General features: G+C 41.7%; 1 protein-coding gene across 3 annotated transcripts in view; it reads right to left on the reverse strand.

Moving 5' to 3' along the window:
• LOC149162355 (alpha-soluble NSF attachment protein 2-like) overlaps nucleotides 1-22,149 on the reverse strand; it is a 196,457-nt gene that overhangs the window by 78,634 nt on the left and 95,674 nt on the right. For all 3 annotated transcript variants that reach the window (XR_016261925.1, XM_089437231.1, XM_089437230.1), the window contains 2 exons: nucleotides 13,718-13,797; nucleotides 13,366-13,517 (listed from right to left, as the gene is read on the reverse strand). Coding sequence is in view for 2 of the 3 variants with exons in the window: in XM_089437231.1 (XP_089293357.1) it covers nucleotides 13,366-13,517; nucleotides 13,718-13,797 (232 nt within the window). In the remaining variant the exon portion in view is untranslated. The remainder of the gene's footprint in view (nucleotides 1-13,365; nucleotides 13,518-13,717; nucleotides 13,798-22,149) is intronic.

The following is a 22,149-nucleotide window of genomic DNA, read 5'->3' on the forward strand; positions in this document are numbered from 1 at the left end:
TTCCTTGGACACTGGGTCATATAATGACCCAGCTCCCCACAGTGGAAACATTTGACCTTGGAGAGGTCCTTATTCTTTTGTTTCTCCTGCTTTCCCTCAGATTCTAGGGCAGCATCCTCCTCTTCCTCCTTGATTCTGATCCCCTTGCTGTTGCTTCCCGTTTTGCTTAGCCTTCTAATCTCTTCTTGGCGAAGAGTAGCCCACATTTCCTCCCAATCTGGAAGGGTTGCCTTGCCTAGTATGCTCTGGACAAACACCTCCCAACCTTCTGAGACTGCGTTTAGGGTTGTTCTCACCATCAATTCTGGATCTGGCGTGGTCCCTATGGAAGTCAGCTAATCCCAAATCTCCTTCAATCAACCGAGGAAGAGGTTGATTTGTTCTCCCTTCTTCATCTGGTATGACCGTAACTGATTTTCTAGTAACATCCTTCTTTGCACAAAAGTATGCTGGTACAATTTCTTTAGGGCCTCCCACATCTCATGTGTCGTTTCCTTTTCGGCAATATGTGGTACTACATAGTCCTTGACCCCGTCAAGGATGATGCTCTTGGCCCTGGCCATTGCCTCCTCGTACTTTTCGTTATCAGCTAGGTCCACTGGGATAGCTACCGTCTTCAAGGCGAAGTGCTTGACGTGATTTCTATCTAGAACGGATAAGACTCTGGCCTTCCAGACTACAAAGTTTGAGTCTTCGTCCAGCCTATCCTGGTCTCTTACCTTGTTCATTGCCATCTCGTTGCTCCTCTACTTCCCTTCTGGAAATTCTCGATGTGACTCCCTCTGAGCTTCGATTTCCCTCTTGGAAATCCTTTTGCCAATGTCGAGATGCCACTCTCCAATCGTCTGTGCAACTGCAACACTGATCTGGATTCCTTGGCTAGAAATCCACCTCGGTAGCAACTCCCTCTACCTTGATCTTGACTTGTTAGGTACTGTTCTGACTACAATACCCCACCAGCTCCACTCTGCAACTTACCCACAGCCTATGTCACACGGTTCGAGTTCGAATTCGAGTTCGACAACGATTAAGTTCGATTCGAATTCGAATTTTCCAATCAGGTTCGAATGAGGTTCGGCATTAGGTTCGACTATACATATTTTTCAATATATATATTTATATATGTATATATATCTATATATGAAAAAATAATAGAAAATTCAAAATCGATCCATAAACACATGAATACAAATTCTTATTAGTAAACATACATGAAATAGGAAATTTAAAGACATTGCTTTCAGCAATGATTACCAACAGCCAATAAGCATAATAAGGAAATGAGAAACATGGAAATCCTCTGGATTTCAAATTAACGCCTCTTCTCAGACGCTTATCCTTTATACTAAATTAAAATAAGTTAAAATTGATCCAATGCTTTTTACTTATTTATATGACATTTATGTGTGCCTAGTTTCAGCAATGACTACAAACAGTCAATAAACAGAAAAAAGAAATGATAAGCATGGAAATCTGGCTTTCAAATTAACACCTCTTCTCAGATGAGCGTTCTTTATACTAACTAAGTTAGGTTAAATTCGATTCAGTGTTTGTTACTTAATATATATGACATTTAGTTGTGCTTCTAGTTTCTGCTATATTGTAGCCTTGCGGCTGATATATCATTTTGGGTTTTGAATCACTTTTTTTGGTGAATTTTTCACCTATGTCCAAAAGACCAATTCACCCTTCAATTTTTATCATTTCATTTCTAGCAGACTAGCAGTGAAGCGAGTAACAACCCGACAGTGAAGGGACTAGTTGTCAACCTAGTTGTTGCAGAAGTAGCAGTTCAGAAGTGTTTATGAAACTTCGAAGAGTGCATTTGCTGCCTGCACGTCTGCAAAGTGCAAACTGCACAGCGCTATCAACTGAGAACTCTACAAACAAACGCTCAGCCTCACTCAATACTCCCTTCCCGACAGTGTGTGCCAAAACGGTAGCCAGCCATCATTTATAAAGAATTATTTGGCGGGAAGAGTTGCTAAAAAGCGGTATGCGGCCCCTGGTTTTTCTTCTAAACCGCCAAATAAAACCATCAAGAAAACCGTCGAACCTCAAAAAATTCGTTTAAGTTCGCGTTGAGGTTCGTTGAGGTTCGATTAGGTTCGATGAAGTTCGATGAGGTTCGAGTTCGACTTGAGGTTCGAATTTCAGGTTCGGCGAACCTGAACGAACTTCAATTTTTTTTTTCAGGTTCGCCGAATTTCGAACCTGAAGCTTCAGGTTCGCCGAACCCTGTGACATAGCCCACAGCCTCCTAAACCCAAGCAACTTGAATGTTAGAGCTCCTAGGCTCTGCACAATCCCGGCACCAGCAAATCAGCCTCCTCAGCCAACTGCGTCAGCCCTCCTGACCTCTACGTGAGCCTGCCTTTGCCTCCCTCGGCCTCTGCGCTGCCTCTTCTTGGCTCAATCTTGATGACGCAGGCACTGCGCCACCTGTTCCTTGCTGCTACTCTGCTAGGAACAACTTCTGTCACTCGAGACAACTGTTTTATGCTACTGCTGCTCTGTTCGGCTATTGTCCTCAGTTCTCCTGTGATCTGCAACCACGCTCTGATACCATGTTGGAATTTCGAAGCCTGACACGTTAGAAACCCTTCATGCACTTTACTGATTTATTCCTACCTACTTGTTTTGTTAATTAACAAGTTATTTACCATGTAAACACTGGAAATAAATACAAGCACATGCTCAACACACTACAGATCATCAACTAAAGGAAATAGAAACAAGCACACAAGTAACACCGTTGTTTTTGGACTAATGTCCCTAGAAAAACCCAATGCGGGAAAACTAGTGCAACTATCTAAGGGTTTGATTTATTAAGCAGTTTCAAAATACAATCTGGGTGCCAAATCTGGCTCTCCCAACAGAGAAAAATCTCAACAGTAGCACCACTCTACTCGGAAGCAGATATTCTGTCTGAAACCCCGGATAAACACTCTAGCAACTCCATAGCTCCAATCTGCCACACGAAACCCCAGCGTCAGCCTCTAGGGAGTGTGTCATCTCTCCCGGCAGTTCCGACTTCTGCCCTCTACGTCAGCTTTCCTCGCTGTTCTTGGCAGTTCCAGCTTCTGCCCCCTGCGTCAGCTTTCCCAGTTGTTCCGACAGTTCCCGGCAGTTAAGGTTGTTCCCAGCAGTTCCGCCTTCTACCCTCTACGTCAGCTTTCCCGGTTGTTCCTGCAGTTCCCTGCTATTCTGGCATCTGCCCTCTGCGTCAGCTTTCTCGGCTGTTCCAACAATTCCGGCACAAGATTGGCTAACCCCAGCTATTTCTGCGTCCCTCTCTCCAGCTACTACGTTGATCCTCCCGGTGCTATCTCTACCTCTCTACTTTTGTATTCATTGCCCCTCAGCTGCAACTCTGATCACTCTCTCAACTTTCTCAGCAAACCCAGCCCCAAAAAGTCGAAATCTTGATCTCCTGGTGTATTCTCCAAGTGACCCTCAAGCCTCCTCTTATACTTTTCTCGTTGACAAATCAACGGCCGAGATTAAGTCCCTAATAAACGACTAAGATTAGATCTGGCTTGATCCATGACTTTTGGACCATTCTAACATAGTTTTATACTAATTCACATTAAATTTAAACTTAAGGACTCCATTAAAAATATTAATTATTTTGATATCTCCCAAACCGTTTAGAATCTGCCCAAACCCTTTCTGTGTATTGGAGATCTCATGTACATTAGCCCCTCCACCAATTTTCGTGGCTAGAGCACATCCGATGCTACCCCAAATCAACACTTCAATATGCCAATTGGATACACAAGAGAGAGAATGGATTCCTTATGGACACAATTAGATCTTTTATCGCAGTTATGATTTGATTAAGGTGCTTCAAGAGTGACTTATATCACAAGAACAAATAAATCCGCTTATCCAATAACCAATGATGACAATAGGAGCATTAATCCAACATATTATTTAGAGCAATTAGCCAATCTCATTAAACACTTATCAATTCAATTAGAGCACTTATGTGTGTTAATGCAAGAGTGCAAATAGATGCCAATGATGCAGAAATGCAATATGGATCAGCCAAGAGACATGATTGCAGCAATAAGAAAATCACCCAATTACACAATTAAACAATTATCCAAGATCTATAAGCTGCAAGAAACAAAATGTAAGTGTAATTAGATGACTTTCAATCACTTTTTCCACCACTGAGAATTTTATATCAAATCTATATGCAGTAAATTTCAGACTTCAAATTATTATTTCAGCCTTCAAAAATAATCAAATATGCCAAGAAATGTAAGCCCAATGAGTGTAAGTGACAATATAACGATGAAATATGACCGTCAATGAGTTATTATGCCACTGTTATATAATTGTATCACTGCTGTAAGTGTTTTTAGGTGGCTGTGGCAAGCATATCAGAAAATTAATCCAATAGTCCACAAGAAATTCACTTATATGCACTCAAATTGACTTTAGGTTAATTCTTGATACCTTGGGTGAATTATTAATGGATCCAGGCTTGATTTTAAATGCACTTAAACCTCAAATATGCTACTGTCATAATATACTTCAAAAATTGAAATTAGGACAGTGATGAAGCTAGAGGGTTAGAGAGCAAACCAAGAGGCCTCATGGCTTTGTATATTGCTACAAAGGATTCCAATGGACTTGAGAACCTGCAACCACCAAGTTAGCTTTAAAACTGCTGCAAAACCAAATGTTAGAGATAAAAAATCAAATCAATGACCGAATAATAGCTAAAAGAGGGCTAGAATGAGGAGCTAGGGTTTAAAAAACCCCAAACTAGGGCTAGAGGAGGCTCTAAAAGGGCTAGTGTCCAAGGGATAAGCCCTTTTAGGGTTGAGCCTAGGGGTTGAAGGCGGGCCAAGGGCCAAATGAGGCTTCCCAAGCACGCGACAAGGGTAAACAAGGGAGGTCGAGGCCCTTTTAGGCCTGCGACTAGCCAAACCAAGGGGGGTGAGGGGGAAAAGAGGGCTCGAAATGGTTGCGGCAAGCCCAAAAGGGTTGCTGCCAAGCAAGGCAAGCCCCACAAGGGGCTACGGCTGAAGGGAAAGAGCCTTTAAGGCTCACGGCAGGCCCTAAAAGGGTTGTCGTCTAAGGGAAAAGCCATAAAAAGGGATGCCACTAAGCCTAGAAGGCTAGCAACTTAGGGAAAAGCCCCTTAGGGGTTTGCGGCCAAGTAGACCCCTTCCTCACTAGGCTTCAGGATATCCGAGATCAGTTTTCTGCAGTAGGGTCAACGCCTCAGCCTAGAGAATTGGTGCGGTTTTCCCTAAACATTGTTTTCGAAATATGGGAGGTCTTCATCCAGAGTATATTAGGCAGAGAAAAGTTGCCAGATTGGGGTTGTATGTGGGTTGAACTGCAGCAGGAGGAGATGAGGTGAGATTTGGTAAAGACCACCATCACTAGCAGTAGCGAGACAAAGCAAGTAAAGGAAGAGGAGGATGTGGCCCTCACATCAAAGGGGCAACAGGAGCAGCGCAGGAGGACGAAGGACATTTCCAAGGTGAAATGCTTCAGATGTGGTGAGCTTGGCCACTACTACACTCAATGTCCTCTCAGGAAGAAGGAGAAGCGGGATCAACAGGTTGCTTCCGCAAAGATCGACAGGTTGTCCTCTAGATCGGAGGGAGGAGTTTTCCATTATCACCGAGACACCTCCAATAGTGAGGTGCGCTGATTTGGTTTTGTAGCCCCAGAGAGCCACAGGATGGGCAGGATTCTTGAGGTCCACATCATGAATCACTACCTTGATAAGGGATCCCAAAACATGCAGTAGCAGGATGGATCAGAGGCAGTTGGTGTAGTCAAGTGCCAGAGTGACAGACATAGTAGCTAGTAGCAGGTCAGATACTGGGCAGCACAGTGCAAAGTTAGCAGTAGTGCAGTTGGCACAAAGCAGAGTCAGCTGCAACAAGGCAGTGGCTACAATGGCAGCGCAGAGTCTAGAAGCAGTCAGGAATCAGGTGACAGATGCATCATACTAGCCACAGTTGGTTTAGTATTTTGGATGTTTTTCCATTGCAGTTGCAGATGGAGAGGGAGTCGCAGTGCAGATGTAGTGTTGGTAGCAGTTCAGCAGAGCCAGCAGCAACACAGATGCAGCATATATTAGAGTTGCGCAGTAGTTGGTGGGCAACATCAGTGAGACATCAACAACATGACAGGAGGTGATGCAGAGACAGGGTGTTGCTTCAATGGGTTGCAGCAATAGAACACTTTCCTCGCTAAGAGGGAGTGTTAGTTTTTGTAGCATTGGTTGTGTTCTGGACACAAAATTTGGTGGAGAGGCTAGAATACATGTATTCTCCAAAACCCAGAAATCATATCTGGAAATTCCACCTAGAGACGACTTAATTAAAACAATTAATCTTTTTTAATGGTGCCTAAGTCTAAACTTAGGAAAATTGATTGATTAAAGGGTATTAATTAAGTCATGGTTGTTGAAGTTTCTAAGTCTACTTAGTTAGAAACGCTCCATGCACTTGATCTTATTTATTCCTATCTACTTGTTATTTTACTTAACAAGTTATTTACAATGTAAATACTGAAAATAAACACTAGTGCATGCTCAAAATATTACAGATCAGCAACTAAAGGAAACAGAAACAATCACTCCATATGACACCATTATTTTTGAACCAATGTCCCCGGAAAAACCCAATGTGGGAAAACCGATGCAGCTATCTGAGGGTTTTCTTATTAAGCAATTTCAGAGTACAATATGGGTGCCAAATCCAGGTTACCTAACAAAGAATGCCCTTGGTAGTAGTACCTTTCAGTCTGAGACAGATGTCTCGGCTGAAACCTCGGATAAAACCTCCGGCAGCTCCTCAATTCCAATCTGCCCTAGAAACCCCAGCGTCAACCTCTCTAGACTGCGTCAGCCTCTCTCTGCCCAGTGTTGGCCCCATGTCACCCTGAATAGGGCTGCTTTAGCCTCAAGAGCGCCTGCGTCAGCCTTTTGGCCCTCTGTGTCAGCTACGCTAGCCTCTCTGAAGCACTGCGCAGCTCCAAGGTGCCTCTGCGTGGCCCTGTGTGAACCCTGGTTGCTACTACGTCACTCTCTCTAGCTCCTGCGCTGATCTCCCGGCACTATCTTTGCCTCTGTCTCTTTGTACTCACTACCCCTCAACTGCAACTCTCGATCACTAATTCTATCTCTCTTAGCAAACCCCACTCTAGAGAATAGAATGACTGATCACTCTAGTGTGTTCTCCAAGTGACCCTCAATTCTCCTCTTATATTTTTCATGTTGACATATCAACAGCCGAGATTAAGTCCCTAATCAACGACTAAGATTAGATCTGGCTTGATCCATGTCTTTTGGACCATTCTAACACAGTTTCATATTAATACACATTAATATTTTATTTTCCCTGAGTTTAGACTTAGGGACTCCATTAAAAATATTAATTATTTTAATATCTCCTGATCTGTTTAGAATCTACCCAAACTCTTTCTGGGTATTGGAGATCTCATGTGCCCCAACCTGTCCACCAAATTTCGTGGCTAGAGCACATCCGATGCTACCCCAAATCAACACTCCCTCTTAGCGAGGACTGTGCTCTAGCAATACTCCTCACTGAATATTACTCTGATCATCCAACATCGGTCCCTATGCTAATGCTAAGCCTGCTACCCACCATGCTCTGCACTGTTGTATCCTGTACTACTGCCCATGGTTCTGCCACTGCTATTGTTGCATCTGTACGACAACTCCCTCTACATCCATGTTGCTGCTGGTCCTTTCTCCCAGCACTGCATCCGCACTGCACCTCCTCTCATCATGTTGCATCGTGCTGCCCACAGCTACACTGCAACTCAGTTATTGAGAAGTAAGTAACCGAGCTCCCAATCTGACCTCTCTATTGGGCTAGAGACACCCACTAATGCTGAAACTCCCTCTGCCGCTGACAAGTGCTCCCTCTCTAACCTCTGCCCTATTGCAACAACTCCCTGCATCTCACATCGTTGCACACCTCTTTGTGCCATCCTGCACTGGTGCAACACTCCCGTGCCTCTCGCACTGTTGCAGCCTGCTAGCCTCGCGCTGTCTTGGGACTCCTGCACTGTAGCTCTCACTATCACCTCATCTGCATCCGTCTCTACCCAACTCAGCCAGTCCTGCTACTCCTCTTCGGGGCTCCCGTAGCAAGGTCTAATCCAAGAGGCTGGGTACCTCAAGGATCCTGCCCCTCATTGCCTGTAGTCCACCTGACTACAACTCTATGTCTCCCCACTTCCGCTCAAGTGGTGCGTGTGCACTCATGGCACAGTCATCACCTATCAAAACTTCCTTCTCGGCCCGTGTTGGCACTTCCTTAGTCTTAGAAGACTCTCCCTTACTCTTCTTCCTTGGACACTGGGTCACATAATGACCCAGCTCCCCACAATGGAAGCACTTGATCTTGGAGAGATCCTTCTTCTTCCGCTTTCCTGCTTTCCCTCAGATGCTAGAGCAACATCTTCCTCCTCCTGTTTGACTTTGATCCCCTTACTGCTGCTACCCATCTTCGATTGTCGTCTGATCTTTTCCTGGTGAAGAGTCGCCCACGTCTCATCCCAAGGTGGGAGAGCCCCTCTGCCCAGCATACTCTGGACAAATACCTCCCAGCCTTCTGAGACAGCATTGAGGGTTGTCCTCACCATCAACTCTTGATCCAGCGTGGCCCCTATAGCAGTTAACTGATCTCAGATCTCATTCAATCCTTCGAGGAAGATGTCAATCGATTCTCCCTTCTTCATCTAATACAACCTCAACTGATTCTCAAGTAGCATTCTTCTCTGCACAGAAGTATGCTGGTATAATTTCTTGAGAGCCTCCCACATCTCATAAGTCGTTTCCTTCTCGGCAATGCGTGGAACTACATGATCCTTGACCCCGTCAAGGATGATGCTCTTGGCCCTTGCCATTGCCTCCTCGTACTTGTCGTTATCATTGGGATCAATTGGGATAGCTATTACCCTCAAGGAAAAGTTCTTGACACAATTTCTGTCAAGTATGGATAAGATTTTGGCCTTCCAGATTGCAAAGTTCGATGCTCCATCCAGTCTATCCTGGTCTCTTACTTCGTGTAGTGCCATGATGCTCTTTTACTTCCCTCCTGGAAGTTCTTTGTTTGACTCCTTCGAGTCTCTACTTCCCGTTTGGAAGTTCTCTTTTGGATTCCCTCTAAGTCCTGATTTCCCTCCTGGAAATCCTTCTGCCGCTGTCGAGATGCCCCCTACTCCGATTGTCTTGTGCAACCGCACCACTGATCCGAGTTCCTCAGCTAGAAACCCTCGGCAGTAACTCCCTCCTCTTGGCCTTGTTCTGTTAGGTACTGTTCTGACTACAAGTACCTCACCAACTCCACTCTACAATATTCCCACGGCCTTTTAAACCCCAGCAACCTGAAGGTGAGAGCTCCTAAGCTCTATGCAATCCCGGCCAATATTGCACGAAGCGGGAGCGAAGCGGAAGCGCGGAGCGCGGAAGCGTCATTTTCCAAAAATCTAGGAAGCGAAGCGTCCGCGGAAGCGTCTGCTATATATATATATATTTTTATATATATATATATATATATATATTTTCATTTTTTATTTTATATATATATATATATATATTTTTATTAAATGATTTTTAACTAAAACATTAAAACTAAAATTCTAAACTAAGGAAAATTTTAAAACTAAAAAAAATTAAATTAAAATCTAACAAAAACATTTTTATTTTTTATATTTTTTAAAACATAAATCTAAAAATCTAAATTTTAACATGGCTAAAATCTAAACGAAAACATTAACGCTAACATATTAAAAAAAAAAAAACTTAATCAAAACAAAACTATACAAGATTCGAATCTAAATCTAATGCAATAAAAAAGAACTACGCTAACCTACGGGAACTAAACCACATGAATATCAATGCAATGTTTGAATGAGTGCAACAACGAAGGGCTCGATGAAAAACGCGTGAAACCCTCAGCTACGCATCATATAACCTGCGCTTTTCAGAACTGAACCATCTACTGAGAGGCCGCAGAGAAATTTAGATGAGGTATGGTGACGGCGGCAAGGTAAACGAAGGAATCGTGACGGCTCAGGTAAGAATGGATAGGCTTGAAGCACACACCAGACAACGATGATATACTGAATCGTGAACCTGGCTCAGCGAAAAACCAAGAAGCGCAAAAAAAAACCGGAACCGCGCTTCGCCAAAACTGGAATCGCGCTTCGCCTGTCGCTTCCGGAACACTTCCGTACGGGGCGCGATTCCGGCCTCGGATCGGGGGGGGGGGGGGGGGGCGCTTCCTGCAACTATGATCCCGGCACCAGCAACCCGGCCCCCTCAGCCAATTGCATCAACCCTCCCAGCTTCTGCGTGGCTCTGCATGAGGCTCCCTTTGCCTTTCTTAGCCTTTGCCCTGCCTCTTCCTGCCTCACCCTTGATGACGCAGGCACTGCGTCACCCTTCCTTGTTGCTGCTCCGCTAGAAACAGCTTCCGTCACCTCGGAACAACGATTTTCTGTTGTTATTGCTCCAGTCTACTGATGTCCTTAGTCCTCTTGTGATCTGCAATCGCCCTCTGATACCATGTTGAAGTTTCTAAGTCTACTTAGTTAGAAACCCCCCATGCACTTTATCTGATTTATTCCTATCTACTTGTTATTTTACTTAACAAGTTATTTACAATGTAAATATTGAAAATAAACACTAATGCATGCTCAACATATTACAGATCAGCAACTAAAGGAAACAGAAATAATCACACCATATGACACCATTATTTTTGGACCAATGTCCCCGGAAAAACCCAATGTGGGAAAACCGGTGCAGCTATCTGAGGGTTTTCTTATTAAGCAATTTCAGAGTACAATCTGAGTGCCAAATCTGGCTTACCCGACAGAGAATTCCCTTGGCAATAGTACCTCTCAGTCTGAGACAGATGTCTCGGCTAAAACCTCGGATAAACCCTCTGGCAGCTCCTCAATTCCAATCTGCCCCATAAACCCAGCGTCAGCCTCTCTCTGCCCAGCGTTGGCCCTGCATCACCCTGAATAGGGCTGCGTTAGCCTCAGAGGGGCCTGCTTCAGCCTTCTGGCCCTCTGCGTCAACTACGCTAGCCTCTCTGAAGCACTGCGCAGCTCCTGGCTGCCTCTGCATGGCCCTGCGTGAGCCCTGGCTGTTGATCTCCCAGCACTATCTTTGCCTCTTTGTCTCTCTCTACTCGTTACCCCTCAACTGCAACTCCCGATCACTAATTCTATCTCTCTTAGCAAACCTTCTAGAGAATAGAATGACTAATCACTCTGGTGTGTTCTCCAAGTGACCCTCAAGCCTCCTCTTATACTTTCCCTGTTGACATATCAACGGTCGAGATTAAGTCCCTAATCAACGACTAAGATTAGATTTGGCTTTATCCATGGACCATTCTAACACAGTTTCATATTAATACACATTAATATTTTATTTTCCCTAAGTTCAGACTTAGGGACTGCATTAAAAGTATTAATTATTTTACTATCTCCTGAACTGTTTAGAATCTGCCCAAACCCTTTCTGGGTATTGGAGATCTCATGTGTCCCAACCTCTCCACCAAATTTCGTGGCTAGAGCACATCTGATGCCACCCCAAATCAACAATGGTGAGAATCTTCTAGAAGAAGACATGGATCGAATTCTAGTTAATCTTAGCCATTGATTATGTTTTAATCTTGGTCGTTGATATCTCAACGAGAGATTATCAGAAGAAATTCGATGGGGGTTGGAGAACACACCAGAAATTCGATTTTGCTGGGAAATCGAACTCCAGAGTAGCAACAGTCAGTTGCTGGAGGTGATTTAGTGAAGTCGAAGCAGTGAGAGAGGGGCAGGGATAGTAAGGCTGGAAGGATGTTTCTCCAATCCGGTGAGTGCATAGCAGAAAGGTAGTGAGTGCTATAGAGAGGCAGCGCAGAGCAGAAAGGCAGTGCAAAGCTTCAAAGGGAAATCCATATTTTGCTAAGTAGAAGTCGAAATTCAGTGCCAAAAGCCGAAGTGGGAGCCCGAGGGCGAAGAGGATCGATTTTCCAAATAACAGTTGATCAGTTAGCGAGAGAGACGTTGGTCCAAGTTGTGGGACGCAGATCTGCATAGGCTGACGCCAAGGAAGCAAGGGGCAGCTCATGTTGAGCCAAGGTCAATGTCGGATCACTGGTGGGAGTGAGATTTTTCTCACTAGATCTCTTGTCAGTTATTTCTCTGTTGGAAAGCTAGATTTGGGCTCCCATATATTTGTACTCAGATTTACTACTGCTTAATATAAATAGAACCCTCAGCTGCTGCACCGGTTTTCCCAAGTTGGGTTTTTCCAGGGACATTAGTCCAAAAATAACAGTGTATTATTGTGTATGCGCATCTGTTCTTCCATTGTTTTTATTTCTTCTGCAGTATTTATTTTGTGAAGGCTGCAAAGTGTATTAGTTTCGATATTTACCATAGAACACAGTGAATAATTTGTTCAGTATATTTAACAAATAGAAGAAACTTAATTAGTTGCTGCAGTAAGATTCGGGTTCCAAATTTTCACAATATCAACACAAAGTATCATTTTATTCGATATCATGTGGAGGCCAAGACTATTCACCTAGACATTGTTCCACAAATGAGCAAATTGCAAACATGTTCACCAAATCAATTGGAAGAGAAAAGTTTGAAAAATTCAGAATGAAGCTTCAGCTCATTAACACCCCTTCAGATTAAGGAAGGGGAATATTAGACACCTAATCCTTGGGAATTTGGTGTATATTTTGTAAATATGCAAGGGAAATATGGACGGTCATAATAGGAACTGAACTTGGAAGATGATGGGTCGCTTTGTAATTATAGACGGTTAGAATAGGAACTGAACTTGGAAGATGATGGGTCGCTTTGTAATTATATATAAGGTTATTCACCAATACAAAATCCAATTTTGGTAGTTACCCAACCTAGCCTGACAGTGTGAGAACTTGTGGATGTATATTAGAGATACTCTAGCAAGTTTCTGGTTGAAACAAACCTGCTTTAAGAAAAGCATCAGACACGAACACAATAATATGGGCAAGAAATCGGATTATAAGAGAATGAACTAAAATGGCTCTGGTTAGACAATTGAAAGTAAAGGTATATCACAAATAAAAAAAATGCCCAATCAAATTTGCAACCCAAGCATATCAATCAGTATATTCTAATGGCAAGCAGGGTTCTACATTTTTGCTAAAAACATTACCATCACAAACTGAACACTGAAAACTTCCCATTCAGTGTAAGTGGAAAACCTATGGTCAGTTATTATCCCACATAAAGGAAGTGTGACACTAATATTCATGTTAACAATCCATCTTTCCATACTGAACTCACTGTTCAAGCTGGGCTGCAAACTGTGCAACTTTAAGTTGGCATTGGTTAGCTGTACTAGTAACTTCTTCACCTCGAAAGAGGTCTGCAGCACGCTCAAAATATTGCATTGCCAATTCAAAATTTTCTTCTGCCTCATATAGCTCACCAATCTCCTACAGAAAAAATATATTCTAGATTTAATAAATGGCTAGATCAAGAACAGAATGATACTGAAAACATGTAACTGTGCCACATATCTTTGAGTTTATTCTAATGACATTGTGGTAGCAGAACAATAAATACTCCATTTGTAAAGACATGAACAACGTGTAATTAAAAGGTCATATCAATTCCACTACAATGATTGCATTACCTTGCAATGCTTTGCAGCCATTGACAATCTTCCTATCTCCAGAAAGAGATTAACAGCCAAATTTAAGCATTGCACAGCCTCTGCAAAACATAAATAAGTAAAATCAAAGCTGGCAACAATTCAATGGCAGTAAAATAGAACCAATGGTCTCAACAAACTAAGACAGCAACCTAAACATCACCTCTGCCACCATGCAGGAGACATAAATTCTAACCAAGTACAGGGGCACAACCTAAAAGAAATCAAGGGTATTGATCATCAAGCAGGCATTGTATTTAGATACCATTACAATCACCTATAGAAATGAAGACAAATATATGGAATTCTAGAAATGTTTTTCTTTGCCCTATAGTAAATTGTTGTCTAACTGCACAAACATTGCATTCTAAAGGGGACACCCTTCAACAACAATAAATTTCTTATTAAAACAAAAACAATATATGAACATATTACAGATAAATACTATTCCCAAAATGCATATTGCCCTACACAAATTATTTCTCCAAATTAGGAAATATTATCCCCAATATTGTATGGTACAATCGATGAAATTTTAAATTTGTTTATTAACTAGTGTAGCCATATAAATTAAATGGCTGGTAAATGCCAATTGGCATCAATATATAATAAGCATCAAAACGCTTATCTCATCACACAATTCAAGTTGTTAAAATTTAAGGAAAAAAAAAACATAATAATTAACTTAATTATAACTTTATTTAAAATATTTTATTACTACAATGATAAAAAGAATTAAAATATAAGCCTCAAGAGCTAGCTCAATAGGTCGAGTTCCCATTGCTAAAAGCACCTTGCTAATGGGAGGTCACGGGGTCAATTCTCCTTGATGCCCTCGGGGTTAGGCTCTACTAATAAGCTGGTAGAAAGTGATCCCTTCGAGTGGATCTGCCCAAATATTTCCTCGGGAAAAAGAAAAGAATTAATATATAAGTTAGACATATATACATTTTAGAAAAAACATGTAACAAGATTCTTAACCATGGAAATTCACCCCCACTTTATCATAGAGATTCTTAATCTATAAATAGGTTTTGTTACAATACCATGTCCCAATACCATGGCTTATCAACACCACATACCCAAAAGACAATAACACCTTTCTTATGACACTTGTTCACTTGACATTTTTTTAATTAATGAATTTAATTAAAAGGAAAAAAAAAAAAGCATAACTACTTTGGAAATAAATCTTAGCCTTTGATTTGTGTATACTACTTAGAATATTCTATAATATTCTATGGAGATGATATCCCTATGATCCACTTAATAATTATTGATCATTATATTAAAATTCTGGAAGCCCAATTCCAAAATAAACATGTCTATCAACATAATAAAATAATAACAATATACTAAACAAGAATAACTTAAACCAGATTTGTTGAAGCAACGTTGATGGGAAAGCAACTGAGACTCAAATTCATATTAAAAAAACCTCCAATGTGCTTGCTATTGATGTTTATAGCTCGGGCAGGTACTTTTGCACAAGCCCGAGTGTTTAGACGTGAAAAATTTGCCCAAAGTCTCCTTAGAACACTTGCTCAAGTATGAGTAATTTGACATTGTAACTTAGCCTTAGTAAAGGCACATAACTAATTATGTTGGTTATTGAGCTATAAAAACTTAGGAAAATTAAAGTATTTACTCTGTTGATATGTTTTAATCTCAACCGTTGATCTCAAGTGAGGGGAAACCTAATCTTGAACATCAATCACTTTGGAAACTGAAGTTAGGGATTTAGCTCAATGTAAATTTATAAAAGCAAGGCTAAGGAGAGGACAATGGCACACCACACAACGTCATGAGCCATTGAGAGATGAATTTTCTCAAGTGAGGAGTGCAATACTCAAGTGTGCCAGCTCTAAGGAAAGTGCAGAGGTGTAGAATAGGAGATCCATATCAGCCAAGGAGATCAAGGATAGATCTAGGGCCTAATCATCTAGATCAAATCTAGGGTATGTTGTAACTGTAAATTTCTTAGTTGGGTTGTTATCCCAGGATGAGAGCCCAAGTAGGTTCTAATTAAGATTTAATGAAGAACTGATTTGATTGGGCAGAATATGTATGTCTAATTAAGATTTAATGAAGAATTGATTTGATTGGGCAGAATATGTATGTGCCACATGTGATTAAAGATCAGTTATTAGTAGTTTGCATATTGAATAATTGCGTTGAGAACCCAGTTGTGCATTTATTCAATACATCTATGATAAATCTGCTAGGAATTAATTTTCAAGTGCTAGGTTCACAAAATTAACATGGTATTAGAGCGTAAACTCTAAGAACCGATCTTTGAATCACCAAATAGGCCAGGTTCATACAAGCATTGCAGAAGGCTAAGTTTAGTTGTAAGCATATGAGGCACTATTTTTTTATTTGCAAGCCAAGAACTAAAGGGTCATATGCAAGGTGTATGTCATATAGAAAAGGCTAGCCAGTAGGAAAATTTTCAACTGGGGCAAAGTGCAAGGTAAACCCAAAAAGACAAAAAATAACAAAAGAATGACCTTGGGTGGCCTACAGCAAGGCCCGCGACAAACCTATTAGATCCGACAGACACAAGGTTTGTAGGTGCAGGGGTGAGGGTGTTAGGCCACAACACTAATAGGAGCAGGTTGCTGCAGCAGGTGCAATCATGGGCTACGTTGATCCAAAATTCAACGGAGGTCATGTGTAAGTGTGAGAGGAAGGAGGTGATTGAAGGATCATGCGGCAGTACTGTCAAGCAGAGGGAGACCGATAGTTTTGGAGTCGAATAACACTTGGTTGGAAACAACACGCAGAGGGAGATTGAGAGTGTTGGAGTTGACTAGTTGCCAGAAAATACCAAGCCAGCAAGGGGCTGCAAAGGCGATGCAAACAAAGCTGAAAGCACACAAGGTTTGTGGGACACAGAGCAGTTAACCACGCAAGGCAAAAAGAAACAAGCCACCAGCAAAGCTACGAGATAGTTCGAGAGTGTGAGGCCTGAAGGGTCGTTCAAGTGTTGGTTGTAATTCATGGTCATAATAGCACATCTCTCATAGAAGAAAGATGACTAGCCGCTTAAAACATCCAGCTACTGCGGGACACAAGACAACATCAATAACAACAAATTTTTCAATTGAGATTAGATTAACATGACTGCAGTGGGTCTTCGATTTGAAGACAGATTGGACGAAGCCTCAAATTTTCCTACCTTGGAATGATAGGGTCTCCCTAGTCCTCAAGGAAAACAATCTCTAGAAGATTGTTGAGAAAGTGATCCCAGAGCCAACAAATGCCAAGAAGATGGCCGCCCTAGCTAAGAGGGAGATAAAGGCACAAAGGGTACTCTTGGATGCAATGAAGGTGTTGAAATATGTAACTAGATTCGGTCTTCATAATGACATGTAAACATGATTTATGTAAAGATAAAATAAATTTATTATTGTTGTTCTTGAGGCATGGGTTTCATGCTCAAGGGAAATTCATTTTTAGGTCAAGCATCCATTGAGTGCTTCTAGGGCTTGTCATTTAGTCTACAAGTCAATTGAGTCATTGTCATGTATTGAAGACCCATTTGGGCATGTTACATATTGTAAAAAAAAAAAAATTGAGTCAAAATACAGTCAAAAGACCCTCCAAGACCTCGTCATGGTGCAAAGACCAAGTCGGCCTTCAAGAAGTGCAAGTTGGCCTAGCTAGAAGGACAAGTCGGCCTATTGGACAGTTGAGAAGCCTATATAAAGGAGCACTCGGCCTCATTCAAGCATACACTCACTCAAGCATCTCGTGGAAGCACAAGAAGAGAGAAGATACCTAGCAAAGAGAAGAAGAATCCAAGGAAGAGAAAAAGAAGTTTGTAAGAACTGTTTTTCAGCGATTTTTGTTCACACGTGCGAGGAGACTAGGGCAAAATTTGTTGTAGTGGAACCAAAGTATAGTCACCTCAAGGAGCTTGAAACAAGGTAGGAAAATAATCTTTCTTACAAGCCAAAGTTCCAAGGAGATCAGCTCAAGTCAAGCGAAGGAGAAGAAAGTAAATTTTGTCCATATTCTAGTCACACATGTGAACTAGGGTTTCTACAAAAGAGGCTGAAAATACAGACCTGCAACAACAAGCCAAATTTCTGAGCAAGGGCTAAAATCTAAAGTTGTGAAGCAAGTTTAACCAGTGTTGACTTGGAGGAAGAGAAGCTCATCAAGGAGAAGCTTGACTTTGTCTAGGAAGGGTCTTGGTCAAAGGCCATAGGTCTTGGAATTTGTCAATTGAAGTTTTATAAGAAGAGAAGAATTATAGTGGGTTTTCCTCTCAGATTGAAGAGGTTTTGGCCCTCGCTGATCGCCTATATCTTGTGTGAGTCTCATTGTTCTTTATGATTTGGTAGATATTTGATGATAAGAACACTAAAGATAACAACAGAAGGAAGAAGCTAATTAAGTTAAGTAAAAGTACATCTCAAGCAATTATCAAAACAAGAGAAATCACCTAATCTAGCTACCCTAGATTTCTCAAAATGTTATCAGAGCTAAGGTGACAAGACAAGGAAAGGCAGCTTGTAGAAGGACCATCAAAAGGAATATCAAAGGTCAAGGCATCAAAGAGAACATTGAACCATCAAGAACGAATACATAAGGGCCAAGCAATCTAAGGATCATCAAGGAGGACCATTTATCACATCTCAAAAATCATCACTTCTCAAAGAGAAGAAGACCTCAAAACCCTAGCTCTTCCGAAGAAGGGTTTTACACTTGAAGCATTCTTGAGAAGCTCACACATTTTTCAATCATTATCACAAGGAAAAGAAGATCTCAAGGACCCTACCTCCTCTCAAATAAAGACTACACAATGGAGCATCTTGAAGTCTCTACATCCAAGGGAAGCAGGAAGAAGCACTACCATCATCATCAAGGAATCAAGGTGATCTCCCTCTTCTTGAGTCAAGGATCACTATCAAAGCATACTTGAAGGAAGACATCTTCATCAAGAAGACATCTTCTATTATCAACATCATCAAGAAAAGCATCAAGTTGAAGATTTCATCATCAAGGAGTATCTTCACTTGACAAGTAAGTATCTTTATATTTATGTCTGAATCTATCAAAATGAATTCATTTTGCAAGGAAAACAACAAATTGGTTGGGTCATCAAACTTTCTTGCATGGAAGAAGAGGACAGATTTGATCCTCATAGAAAATGAAGTCGTTGGACATGTTAAGGGTTCAATCACTAAACCTCCAAAGGAAGAAGCTCAAGCTCTAGCCAAGTATATGAAAGGGGAAATAAGGGCTCAAAGCAGAGTTGCAGGGGAAGCGCGCCCCCCCCCCCCCCGAACCCGCTCCCAATCCGCGCTCCCGACAAAAAAAATTCCGCTCCATGCCAATTTCGGAAGCATTGTCGGGAGCGTCTCTCCCGGAGCGAAAATTACAGCCCGGGAGCAATCAGGGAACGATCGCTCCCGGGATTTAAATTTTCGCTCCGGGAGCGAATCGGGCGACGCCGGGAGTGATCCGGCGAAAGGCGAACCAAAAAAAAAAAAAAATCCGCGAACGCCAAAAAAAATCAAATTTTAAAAAAATAAATAAATAGATAAATTTGTTTTAAAAACCCAATGGGGCTAAAAATATTTCATTATCACTTGAATGAGTTGAGTAGAAGCTGGAAAGCAAGAGCAAAGGAGCAAGGAGAAGCGAGGAGCAAGGAGCAAGCCTGCAAAGAGGTAAGTAACTTAGTAATTTAGTTAGTTTAGTTAGTTTAGTTAGTTTAATTTAGTTAGGTCATAATTTAGTTAGTTTAATTTAGTTTATTTAGTTTATTAACTATATTTAGTAAAAAAATCATGAATCTAAATTAAATTAATTAATCTAAATAAATTAAATTAATTTGCAGATTCAAAAGACTACAAATATCAAACATCATGGACCTGGCTATATTTCTTGGCATCTTCCTCTTCTTGGTCCCTTTTATGGTTATCATGGTGCTGGAGAGTAGGAAAGGGAGGGGCCAAAATGAAGAGGGGGATGAAGAAGCTGGAGAAAGTCGAATTGATGAAAAACCCGGTGAGGAGGAGCTAGAGGAGGGTGAACATGACTCTCAAAAAACTAAACAAGACCAAAGCCCATTGTGGAAATATGTTAACAGGGCTGAAACAGGGAGAGGGGGTGGAACCACTAAATTTCATTGCCCTCGTTGCAACAATGATTACACAGGTTCATACACCCGTGCCAAAAGACACCTCTGCAGGAAAAGGCCATGGGATGGAGACAAACAAATAAGAATCAAAACTTGTCCAGCAGTGTCAGCAGCGGATAGAGCCAAATACATAAGGGAAGAGGAGGAAGCCCAATACAAATCAAAAAAATCAAAGGGTTTCTTTGAACCAAGCTCACAATCACAAGCACAAAGAACTCCTTCAGCATCCTCCCAAGGCAGTGGATATGGAGGCACAAGGTCATCAGGTTTAAGGCATAGAACCATATCAGATTTCCTTGATGAGGGGTGTAGGAATGATGTGGATTCAAAGGTTTACAGGTTTCTCTATGCATGTGGGATACCATTCAATGCTCTTCGCTCACCTTATTGGCACGAAATGGTTTCTGCCATAAATGATGCCCCTAAAGGATACAAGAGCCCTAGGTATGACAAGGCAAGAACCGTTGGACTTAATCATGAAAAAGCAAAAATATCACATTCTTTGAATAGAATGACAAGTTCTTGGACTGACCATGGGGTGTCCATTGTATCTGAAGGATGGACAAATGTAAAAGGCAAGCCATTGATAAGTGTTCTTGTTGTGTCTGTTAGTGGTGCCATCTTTCTAACTGCACATGATTACTCAGACAAGTTCAGGACCGCCATCAACATTGCAGAAGCATTACTTGAAACAATTGACCGTATTGGGCCATACAATGTCATCCAAGTCATCACTGATAATGCTCCTAATTGTAAGGTAGTGGGAGCAATTATTGAGGATAAATACCCCAACATATTTTGGTCTGGATGTTTGGTTCACACATTGAACCTTCTGATGCATGATGTTGTCAAGAACAAAAATGCACAATACAAATGGATTGGTGATTTGTACAAGAAAGGCAAACAAATGATAAAATTTATTACAAATCATAGCAATACCCATGGCCTTTTCCACAGTCACTCGAGATTGGAGTTGTTGAAGATTGCGAAGACCAGATTTGTAGCTATTACCTCACCTTCATGCGCCTTTTGAAGGTAAGAGATTCATTGGCTAGCATGGTATCAAGTCCACATTGGCAGGTATTAAAGGAAAGGGCTACAAATGCAGCTAACAAGCAGGGTTTTGAACTGGTGGAGGAGACCACTCTTGATGGTCAGTTTTGGACAAGTGTGAGGCAAGTATTGGATTTCACCAAGCCCATTTATCACATGATTCGGTTTGCAGATACAGACAAACCAGTGATTGGCGAGGTGTATGAGCAAATGGATACCATGTTGGGGCAAATAAAAGATATTGTTCATAACAGAGATCCCAACTTGTACAAACTGATTCACGATTGTGTGTGTGAACGGTGGAATAAACTTAATCTTCCACTACATTGCTTGGTGTATATCCTTATGCCAAAATACTACTCTACATCTTGGTTGGGCCAACCTGCACCAGGGGGTGGGATTAGGACCAAACCCCATTTAGATGTAGAGGTAACTAGTGGATATTTGCAAGCATTAGAAAAGTTGATACCTGACAGGGAGGAATGTGCAGTTGTGCGCCTTGAAATAGGCAAATACTTCAGTGGCATTGGTTTGTTTGGTACCTTCCATGCAATAGAAGACAGAGACAAATTTGATGCTCTCACATGGTGGGAAACATATGGCGGCCATGGACTTTTGCCAAAATTGGCAAAAAAAGTTCTATCACAGGTTGTGAATACTTCTTCTGCAGAGAGGTGTTGGAGCACCTACAGCTTCATACACAATGTGAAAAGAAACAGACTCAATGAAAACCGAGCAGAAAGCTTGGTTTATGTGCACTACAACTTGAGGTTGTTGAGTCATTACTGTGATCGGGCTTATGAGGATCCCACATATAAAATTTGGGACAATCACCCAGAGGATGACAATTTGGAGGATGGTATAGTGCATCTTGAAGAACTGGAAGAGTAACTTATAAGGGATGAAGATGAAGCAGCTGCAGCTGCAGCAGCCATGCCACCTCCACCTCCACCATCCAGTAGTAGTGCTCGAGGTCCGAGTCTTGTTCCTTTGATGTCGCCACCTCCATCTACACCCTCACGTGGAGGGCATGTGCCTTCTAGTTCTGGTCGTCGATCTGTGCGGGAGACTCCTAGAAGACCACCACGACCTGTTTATACTCCTGGAGACTCTCGTGGCAAGGGCCACATGTAGATTTACAATTTACTTGTCTTTTTTAGTTTCTATTAGTTTTCATAACTGTTGAGTTTTGAGTCCTTGACTC

The sequence above is a fragment of the Pinus tabuliformis genome, chromosome 5_2 (assembly GCF_031772625.1).
Source record: "Pinus tabuliformis cultivar Carrire ecotype Pingquan chromosome 5_2, CPIR1, whole genome shotgun sequence".
NCBI lineage: Eukaryota > Viridiplantae > Streptophyta > Pinopsida > Pinales > Pinaceae > Pinus > Pinus tabuliformis.